General features: G+C 56.0%; 2 protein-coding genes across 2 annotated transcripts in view; both read left to right on the forward strand.

The window, feature by feature from the left end:
* The first annotated feature begins 3,290 nt into the window (after positions 1–3,290).
* TMEM222 (transmembrane protein 222) lies at positions 3,291–8,579 on the forward strand. The gene is made up of 6 exons (XM_015883717.3): positions 3,291–3,407; positions 4,859–4,943; positions 5,062–5,093; positions 5,413–5,509; positions 5,711–5,841; positions 6,704–8,579. Exons 1-6 carry the CDS (start codon positions 3,292–3,294, stop codon positions 6,789–6,791), a joined length of 549 nt encoding a protein of 182 aa, XP_015739203.1. The 5' UTR covers position 3,291; the 3' UTR covers positions 6,792–8,579.
* A 339-nt stretch (positions 8,580–8,918) lies between these two features.
* Positions 8,919–10,023, forward strand: part of SYTL1 (synaptotagmin like 1) — an 11,007-nt gene continuing 9,902 nt past the window's right edge. The window contains exon 1 of the mRNA XM_085517958.1: positions 8,919–8,926. Coding sequence (XP_085374084.1) covers positions 8,919–8,926 — 8 coding nt within the window. The remainder of the gene's footprint in view (positions 8,927–10,023) is intronic.

Here is a 10,023-nt window from a genome sequence, read left to right on the forward strand (position 1 = left end):
CTGCTCTATGGAGGTGGATGGGGTGGGCGGAGGGTGGCCTGGTTGGGCTGGATCCTGCCTGTTGTGATGGAGAACTCATTTGGGAAGGGGGCTGGGGAGCAAGGGATGGGGCACCCGCAGCTCTGTGCAGCAGTGCTGATCTCTGGAGCACTTGGGCAAGAGGCTTTAAAGCATCCGACACTCAGCACCTGCTCCAACACCTCCCAAATACTTCCCTGCCCTCCGAGCGTAGTGCTGGGCCTTGAGTTAGAAAGCCAGCCTGCTATTTTCAGCATCCATTTGAACTCCTCTCTCCGAAATTCCTGTTAGACACCTTTCAGCTGAAGGCCTTTTCAGGCCTCTTCATTTCAAATCCTGTCTGATAAAAAATTATAACTTTAAAGGACGGCTCTGCTCTAACAAAGCAGTGTGCATCCACAGCTGGAATTGGCAATCAGCTAATTAGGTCAGCTCTTGGCCTGGACAAAGAGGAGGCATGGAAGGGGAAGCCGTGTGGTTGAATTGTGGGTGGAAATGGCAAGAAGGACCTAGAAAAATGGGTTTTATTTGTAACTTGAGTAAGAGGATTGGGCTGGAGGGGGAGTGGAATGACGGCCCTGTGGATGAGCTCACTCTTCTCTGTTGTAACTGTTTGCAGTGCCAGGAACAAGTCTGCAAAGGGCTCAAGATGGCTCCTGTGTGAGAGCAAAATGAGAGCAGGATGTCAGAGAACTGCCTGCTGCTGCAGCGGGGAATTAAGTCCTCTGCATGTTATGCTGCTTGTGCCTCGTCCAGGCCTCGTTGCTGCAGGAGATGAGGCTGATGGGCAACCCCTCTAGGGAAGGTGAGGAGGAAAGGTGAGGTTTTTATAGTGGATTTCACAGCTGAGGAATCACTGTGACCTGTACGTGGCTCTTAGAGCTCCTATACTCAGTACCTCGCATCCCTGAGCTGCTGGCTTTCCCTTTAAAGATAAAAGTTGCCCCATGGACTGGCTGCGTCTGTAGGAGAGGGAGAGGAAAACGAAGCTCTCAAGTGACAGGGAGGCAGAAAAGACCTGAAGGTTAAAGCCGAGGGCTGAGATGGCTTAGAGGTGTGCTTCTGGGCTGGGTGGCTGAACCTGCTTATGTTCTTGTGCCGGTGAGTAGCACCATCATCAATACAGATGAGAGCGACGTTTCTGGTTCACGCTGAGTGATTAGAGGCTGTCAGATTGCAGCAGGCACAGACCACAGGAGAGGAACAACAGCAACGCCAAGCAGCCACCCCAGCATCACCTGCAGGGCGGGGGAAGGACGCCTTGGTGTCCTCCATCAGCCTGTGTCTGGGTGACATTTTAAATGGGCTCCTGCATGCGGTGTCGCCTGCTGCTGCTGTGGTTGTCAATGTCAGAAGGGGGAGGGGATCTGTTCCTTGAGTGGTTCGGTCCTGGCAGTCCCTGCAATGTTTGAGCTGTCACAACAGGGAAGGTTCCCAAGGAAGCTGCTCGCTGAACGAGAGCTGGCTGGGTGCCTGCTTCTCTCAGGCTCAGAGATGAGCCGGGGTAGAAAAGGGGAAGTAACCCAGGGCTGAGCTGCAGCAGTGCTGGCATGCAATGGGGTGGTGCGGGGTCTGAGCTCCTCCTTGCCACGCTCTCAGGGATGCTCTGTGTCCCCAGGGTGTGAGTGTCACGCTGGTGCCTGCAGGAAGCAAAGATTGCTGTGCTGAGGACATCTCAGGCCCACAGGAGCTAGAGCTGCTTCCTCGCTGCCAACAGGAGAGGAGCCAGCGGTGGCAAGTTGCTGGCAGAAATGGGAGCGAAACCTTTTGTTGCTTGTCAAACGAGAGACTGCAGAAACAATGGTGGCACTGTTCCTGCTCCCTACGTTAAGCCACTATTGTAGTCGGGCAAGATAGCTGCAACAAAACGCCCGGCTGTTCATTTTATGCATGGAAAACTTCTTACCTGCTCTACCCCTGCTCCCCACCCCCCTACAGTTTCTTTTCCAACTGCAGCTATTTTTCCCTGCTGACTTCAGGTGTTTTGTATTCTGCTTAGATCAATAGCACAACAACGGCAGCAGCTTTCCAGTTGTCACTAGGAAGACCCTGCTGTCAGCTACTGCTCACCCATTTTCTGCCAGTGCGGTGCTGGGGATGGAGAGCCCTGAATGCTGAATGAACACAAAGAAAGCTGTGCAGTACAGGAGTATTGATTTATTTGAAACCCAGCCTGGGGAAAATGGTGTTCTGTGCTCCAGCAGTTGGCTGTACCCTCCTCTTTAACAGGCAATGAACTGAAATGGCCCCTGTATGGGGGGGAAGGTGTGTTGGCACTGCAGGGATATGTGGCCCTGTCAGTGCTGTCCCCTGTGTGTGGCTTTGCTGGTCCCTGGTGATATGCTGCTTAGTGAGCCAGCAAGAAGAGCAAATCCATTGTGTGATGTGATAGATGTGCCAGGGCTGTGTCAGCTGATGGCGATGTTGGGTCTGCTCCGTGGCTTTCAACACTGGTACTGAACGTTGGCTCGGAGCAGATCAATGCCAATAGCTTTCCCTTTGGAGAACAAAAGGTGTTCACACATCGAGCCTCTGTGTGGATCTGCCATCCACAGAGCCAAAATAGGAAGGGATTTTAGAAACCAAAGCTCCAGGCACCGCTTTGCTCTCCAGAAGGGCTGGATTGGCTTTTTTCCCCCTTTTTTCCCCCTTTTTTCCCCCTTTTTTCCCCCTTTTTTCCCCCTTTTTTCCCCCCTTTTTCCCCCTTTTTTCCCCCTTTTTTCCCCCTTTTTTCCCCCTTTTTTCCCCCTTTTTTCCCCCTTTTTTCCCCCTTTTTTCCCCCTTTTTTCCCCCTTTTTTCCCCCTTTTTTCCCCCTTTTTTCCCCCTTTTTTCCCCCTTTCTTCCCCCTTTCTTCCCCCTTTCTTCCCCCTTTCTTCCCCCTTTCTTCCCCCTTTCTTCCCCCTTTTCCCTTTGGAGCTGGGCTGTTCTGTGCCTCCCTTCCCCATCACATTAATGACAGTTCGTGCTGAGCTGACGCTGCACTACAGCTCCACTTGAGCTGTTCCCTATGAGATCTGGGCTGGGTGGCTCTGCTGGAGCTGGTTTAGACTGGGATCTAATGGTAGCTGGGCTCCTGAGGGCCTGGTGGGCAGCCATAGATCGCAGTGCAGCACACTGAGTTGATGGAGCTCTCCCATAGGCACAACTTGCTGCTGTCCCCCATGTACTCGGGCTTTGGGGCCTGCAGGCCTCACCCACTTCCTGGTTACCAGCCGCAACCGGAAGCGCCAACGGTTTCCAGGAAGTGACGTCACACCAGGCGGGCCCAGGTGATGGCGGAAGCGGAGGCCAAGATGAAGCAGTTCAATGGCGGCGGCGGGGCCGGGCTGGACGCGGAGCGGGGCCGGTTCCCGTATTGCGTGGTGTGGACGCCCATCCCCGTGCTGACGTGAGTCCGCAGGGCTAAGGGGGGGCGGGGGCAGCAGGGCCTGGGGGGGTGGAAAGGCCTGGGGGGCAGAAGGGCCTGGGGGTTAGTAAGGCCTGGGGGGCAGCAGGGCATGGGGTGGGCAGCAGGGTCTGGGGGGGTAGAAAGGCCTGAGGGGCAGGAGGGCATGGGGGACAGCTGGGCCTGTGGGGTAGAAAGGCCTGGGGGGTAGAAGGGTCTGGGGGCAGAAAGGCCTGGGGGTTAGTAAGGCCTGGGGGGGTAGAAGGGTCTGGGGGGCAGAAGGGCCTTGGGGGGGGCAGAAGGGCCTGGGGATTAGTAAGGCCTGGGGGGGTAGAAGGGCCTGTGGGACAGCAGGGCATGGGGATGTGGAAAGGCCTGTGGGGCAGAAGGGCCTTGGGGGGAGTAGAAAGGCCTGTGGGGCAGCAGGGCCTTTGGGGCGCTTGTTGTCCCGGTGCCGGTTGCGGCCTTGTTGTTTGGCAGGACCCCTTTGCACGTTGCATCATTGCTCCGCTTTGATCCCAGTGACTTTGATCCTGTCATCCTCGGGTTGGGAGGCTTGAAAGCCAGGTAGTGCTGAGAGCAGATGGGAAACTAAAGGGAGAGACTGTGCACTTTGAAGGTGGCTCCTTCAGGTTGATAGAACACTGAGCAGACACAGGGAGCTGCCTGCTTTGCACTGCACCAGGCAGGGGAAGGTAAAGAGGCTGTAGGGCAGAAGATCCAACTTTGCAGCTCCTCCGTGCTGTGGGGTTACACTATCGAGCAGCCAGAATGGTTTGATATCTCCTCTGTTGTGCTTATCAGCCACGTGTGGTTTGTCTCCCCGTTTCGATCGCTGTAATTGAGCTGTGGTTTGAGAGTCCCTTCCTTGCTGCGATGCTGTTTGAGATGTGACTCTGGGCACGGAGAAAGCAGCGAGGAATGGGAGGGGTCAGCAGAGCTGGGAAAGCTGCGGGTTGTGGGAGAGCACAGAGACATCACCATAACCATGGATAGGCTGGGATTGAGGCCACTGTGAATGCTGGGGGTGAGGAGGAGCCTTTGAAACAAGGGGAGAGTTTAGGGGTGAGGGAACAGCAGGAGCCGGGAACCTCATTTCCTATCTGCAGTGCCAGGTTTGCAGTGAAAGCTGCACTGTTGGGTGGGCAGGGGCACCTTCTGATCCCTTATTGTCCAAGCAAAGAGTCCAGGTTTATCCCTTCTTCTGGATCCAACCCTTTGATGGAGCCTGAGCACCACATGGAACAGCCAACCCTGGGCCTGTGTGCTGGGACAGCGCAGCTCTGGGTGTTCCCTGTATGCCCTGTACCACTCCTGCATCTCCTGCTCTCACCCCCTGGCTGCCTCACGCACCAGCCCTGCTTGTCCTTGCCATGCTGTCTGTTGTGTGGCCACTCCAGCAGCCTCCTGGCAGCACATTACAAGCTCTCAGTGTGATTCCATTCCCTCTGTAGATGGCTCTTCCCCATCATTGGCCATATGGGTATCTGCACATCGACAGGAGTCATTCGGGACTTTGCGGGGCCGTATTTTGTCTCAGTAAGTAGAAGGTGGTCTCGGTGCCTAAGCCAAAACCTGGTCTGCATCACAGTGAGCTTTGAGCCACCCCCTGTGTTCTGCAAAGCATCTCATGAGCCCCTTTTCCCTTTTGTTGCAGGAAGACAACATGGCGTTTGGGAAGCCAGTGAAGTAAGTGCTTCCATCACTTCTTATTAAACCAGCAGCTGACCTGCAGATGTCCTTTAATCCATGGAGACGGCCGTGCTGTAATGCTGCTTGTCGTGTCCAGGTCGCCTCATTCACACAGCCCTCTGCTGCATGTCGTGCTTCTCAAGGAACCACATTAAACTGAAGCTTCTTAGAGGTGTAACAGCCCCGTAGTGGTGTTAATAGCTCTATGATCAAGTGCCATTGCTGGCATCTCATTCCTGTTTTTCGGGGGGCTTTGTAAACCTGTTGTGAAGGAGCAGCAGCAGCAAAGGGGTCCCATCTGTCCTTGTATTTCCAGGTACTGGAAGCTGGATCCTGGCAAAGTTTACTCCAGCAGCCCCAATGCATGGGACACAGCTGTGCACGACGCCTCGGAGGAGTACAAGCACCGAATGGTACAGCTGTGTCTCTCTGTGTCTCTCTGTGTCTCTCTGTGTCTCTCTGTGTCTCTCTGTGTCTCTCTGTGTCTCTCTGTGTCTCTGTTTGTGGTTTCTCCCCTCTGTGTGGCCCTTGTAGGGGCTGGACCTGTGCAACGTGTGGGAGTGGGGAGCTTCAAGGACGGTGCTTCTAACACTGTGCTCCTTTCTGTGTTCCAGCACAACCTTTGCTGTGATAACTGCCATTCTCACGTGGCTCTGGCCTTAAACTTGATGAGGTACGACAACAGCACCTCCTGGAACATGGTCAAGCTCTGCTTCTTCTCACTCCTCTATGGGAAGTACGTCAGGTGAGCTGAGGAGCACTCAGGGCTCAGCAGGCAGCTGAATCCTCTTCTTTCATTCTCCCATCCCTCCAGAGCTTCGGCCTGTCCCTTGGAAAAGGGAGGAGCATCTCCCTTCCCCGCCCCCTTAACACATGGCTGAGAGGTCCTGGTGCCATCACTGCCTGCTGCTTGTTTATAGGGGAGGAACCAGGAGTGTTTGCTGGGCTGCACTGGGCAGAGCTCCCACAATTCTGCCTCTAGCAACTCATTTAAGGTGCCAGGAATGTGGGAAATATGAGCTAGAGCAGATCTTCCCTTGTGCTGGGTCAGGTCAGAACAGAAGGTCACAGCATGGCTGGTCTCCAAGGGTCACTGGTTTCTCTTGTTTACATTAGAACTGATTTCCAGCTTGAGCGGAGAGGGAAATCCTGAGCTTTCCTTGTTATAAAGGATGGGCACTTCGTCTCCATTTCAACTCCTTGGGTCTGGAGAGCTGCCCTGCATAACGCTGTTGTATTGCTTCCCTTCTGCTGGGTCTGGCCTGTTCTCAGACAGCAATTGCAGCTGGGTTGGGCTGTGCTCCCCGCTGTGCTGGGTAAATACACCAACAGCCCCATCAGTGAGACTGACTGCGATGGCATCCTGTTGTTTGACTGCATAGATGTGACATGGGATGGACTGGGAGTGGGGTCTGTGCTGGAAGCAGAGCTCAGCCCTGTGGTTCTTTATGGACCCCATGTCGTATCAAGATCTGCAGCAGCAATGGATAAGGAAAGCATTAGTCTCCCTCTGATTTCTCATTGATCGGTGCTTCTTTTTGTCCCTCCTGTGTTCCTCTGCTGACTTTAAATCCTTTCCTTTATTTCCTTTGCTTCTTGTCTTACAGCATAGGGGGATTTGTGAAGACTTGGCTTCCCTTTGTGCTCTTCTTGGGGGCGATCCTGACGGTGGTTCTGACTCTTCACCTGCGGTGATAGCAGCTGGGAGCCCCCCACCCTATGGGCACCCCAAGGAGGGGACTGTGACTGCTTGACTCAGTGGGACAGAGGCACAGCAATGCGGGAGGCTGCAATTCCACTCCACTCTAACAGCTCATCCTCATGTCCTGGAACTGCCTTCTTCCCCTTCTGTCTCTGTCCTGTCTCTGCTGTGTCTCAATGCCTCCTGACTTCTCCCTCCTTCTGCAGTTTGGCAGCTGGGAAGGGAGAGGTTTGGGTTAAACTGCTTCCAGCACGAGGCAGAGCCTCAAGGCAACCCCCTCCTTGTTGCTTGAGGAACACCAGTGCTTACACCCCCTGGGGTTCTCTCCCATCACCTCTTCCTTCTTCCTGCCACACTTTATCAGATGCTTCCTTAGGTTCCCAGCCTCCAAGGAAGGGTTGCATCCCCTCCCATAGCACACATTAGGAGGTATGGGGTGCACACAGCCACAGCACGGCCTGACAGTGCCCAGCAGTGCCAGGGAGGTGTTGGAGGCTCAGCCCTAAGAAGACACAGAGGGTCGCTGTGCAGCAGGGCGGGTCCCATCTGGTCCTGCTGGTGAGCCCAGAAAAGCAGGAAAGTGGATGGACTGGCTCGGGTACGGCTCATGGCAGCCTGCACGCTGCAGAGCTGGGACTCTGCTGCCAAAGCCCTTTTAGCTTCTGCCAGAGCAAATACAGTTTTCCTGCTTCTCCTGGTGCTCTCAGTGCCTGAGGTTGTTGTTGCACTTCTCCTTCACTTTAAGCCTCTGTGCTCTGTGTGGCGTGGAACTGCTGCCTGCAGAGGTGGTGGTGGGTGCTGGGACAGAAGGCTGTGATAGCATCTGTGCCTCCATTGGCAGCCCTAAGATATGTGGGGCTGATGGAGGTGTAAGGAGAGGCTGAAGGCCTGTTGTATTGGGTTTGGATGGGGGCTCTCTGAGGTGCTGCTTTCCATGGGGCTTTCTGCACACCATCCCCATGGCTTCCCCTAATGTGGAAGCCCATTCCAGGCCCCTGCTGCCTCCCGGTGCCTCCCTTGTGCTCCCCCCTCTGTGCCCCCCACCCACACAGGGTTGGTCTCCCTTTGGGTGTCTCTTGCTGTATTTCCTCCTCTCCCACTGTTTCAATGTCCCATCAGTGGATGGGAGAGATGAGTCCCGACGTGCCCCGCTTCTGAATGGAAGTCTGGGACCCTCCGAGGAGCTGTGGGGCTGAAGCCAAACAACCCATCTCCTGCAGTAGCAATAACCTACAGACTGGTAGGGCTGTGTCCCCCCGTGTTAGAGATCAGCTGTACGAGCGTTGCCAAAGCTGAGGCTGGGAGCTGCTGGGGGAGGTTCAGTTCAGTGCCATTCCCAGAGCTTTTATACACAGACTCTTCCCCTGCAGCATCAGCAGAGCCCTGCACTCAGTGGGGCTGGGATGAAGCAGAGCTCCCACATTGCTGCCCCAGCACACAGAGCCATCCCTGCCCCATGGAAATGAAGGGACAGAGCATCCCACAGCTGGGAGGTGGCAGAGGGGCGGCCAGGTAAGAGATGTGCCCCCTCACAGCATCCCCCATCAACTGCTGTGCCCCCATCCCTCACACTGGCTCCATCCCTTCCAGTTTCCCCCCCTGTATCACAGAGCTCCGTTGCTTTGTGGCCGCTCTTTGGTGGGGGCCACCCCTCCATCCCCCCCCTCCCTTTATTCCCTTCATCTCCGTGGGGCGCTGGATGACTTTGTAAATATTTCAACTCTGCTTCTGTGGTTTCATAATCCCGACGGTCGGGGAAATAATAAACTCCAGTGGCTGTCTCCTATCGCCTCTCATTGCTGTTATTGAGGCTTCTCTTTCAGAGGCGATGCTCCGTGCCCTGGTTGTGCTGAGCTCTGACCCAAAGGCACCACGAGGAGCAGCACATCGGGAGCACATCGCCCTCATTGCACGGAGCTGTTGGTGCTGGTGGCAGCAGACACAGCCCCGCGGTGCCGGGGGGGTTTGGGAGCAGCAGGAGCTGATGGCTGCAGAGCAGGGAAGCTTTGCTGCAGTGCAGGCAGAACCAGCTGCTGTGCCAGGGCTGTGCTGCCAGGCCTGCAGAGCTGCGGCCCTGCCCTGAGGGTGCTCAGCCACTTTATCCCCTAAAACCAGCCGGGATGGCGCCGTGTGGGGGAGCAGACCCCGCTCAGGGGCAGAACAGCAGCTAAAGATGCACCGGGATCCCACACTTAGTGCACGGCTCCGTCCCTGCGTGCACATCCCTCAGTGCCACCTTCAGAGCCTCGTTATCCCCCCATGGCTCCTCCTGGGGGTCCCCACGGTGCCTCCCCCCCATGAGCTGCCCCCAGGAGCACTGAGACCCGAGAGATGGGTGTGGGGTGTGTGTGGGGCTGGGATCAGCTCCTATAACCTGATGGGTGTGGGGTGTGTGTGGGGCTGGGATCAGCTCCCATAACCTGATGGATGTGGGGTGTGTGGGGCTGGGATCAGCTCCTATAACCTGATGTGGGGTGTGTGTGGGGCTGGGATCTGCTCCCATAACCTGATGGATGTGGGGTGTGTGGGGCCGGGATCTGCTCCCATAACCAGCTCCAGCTCTGCCCACACTCTCCCTACACCCGGAGCAGAAATGAAGCAGAACCTGTTCTTGGTGCCCGTGGGGCGGCTGCCAGCGCCCAGAGCTCCCAATCCCATACCATGAACATAGAATCCCATACCCAGAGCTCCCAATCCCATACCATGAACACAGAATCCCATACCCAGAGCTCCCAATCCCGTACCCAGAGCCCAGAATCCCACATCACCGTCTCTGGTCACTGCAATGAACAGAGTTCAGCTCCAACATGGGCTGAGACCTGGCAAACTCCTCACCCCGCTGCATCCACCCAGTTGCATTGGGGGCTGCTGAGCCCCAGCTCAGTCCTGGCCATGCTCACTGCGTCTGTGCTGCACCCACAGGGACAGCAATGGGGGGAGGAGGGGGGTGATGTGGGGCTGGGGGGCTCCATGTGGGCATATGGGGAGAGGAAGGGGAGGGGGGCACACAGACAGACACAGACAGACACAGACAGACACACAGACTGCAGCTGAAGCCCCATTTCCTTAGAGCTAAATATAAATCACCCTTTGCTTTGGGGGGGGGGTTGAGCTCAGCAGGGGCTGCACCCCCCTTTATCCCCCCCATCACCCCAGTATGGAAAGTGGGGCGCAGGGGGGGGAGTGCAGCACTGCCAGGTGGGGCTGGGGGAGCAATGGGGTGGG

Source organism: Coturnix japonica, chromosome 17 (assembly GCF_054131305.1).
Source record: "Coturnix japonica strain WE chromosome 17, WE-NBRP24, whole genome shotgun sequence".
Taxonomy (NCBI): domain Eukaryota; kingdom Metazoa; phylum Chordata; class Aves; order Galliformes; family Phasianidae; genus Coturnix; species Coturnix japonica.

What these genes read in the sequence shown, in the direction of transcription:
- TMEM222 (XM_015883717.3), top strand. Translation starts at nt 3,292, where the DNA reads ATGGCGGAAGCGGAGGCCAAGATGAAGCAGTTCAATGGCGGCGGCGGG. An exon ending in CGGGGCCGTATTTTGTCTCA is followed by an intron (nt 4,944 to 5,061) that starts GTAAGTAGAAGG and finishes CTTTTGTTGCAG; the next exon opens with GAAGACAACATGGCGTTTGG. An exon ending in GCGTTTGGGAAGCCAGTGAA is followed by an intron (nt 5,094 to 5,412) that starts GTAAGTGCTTCC and finishes TTGTATTTCCAG; the next exon opens with GTACTGGAAGCTGGATCCTG.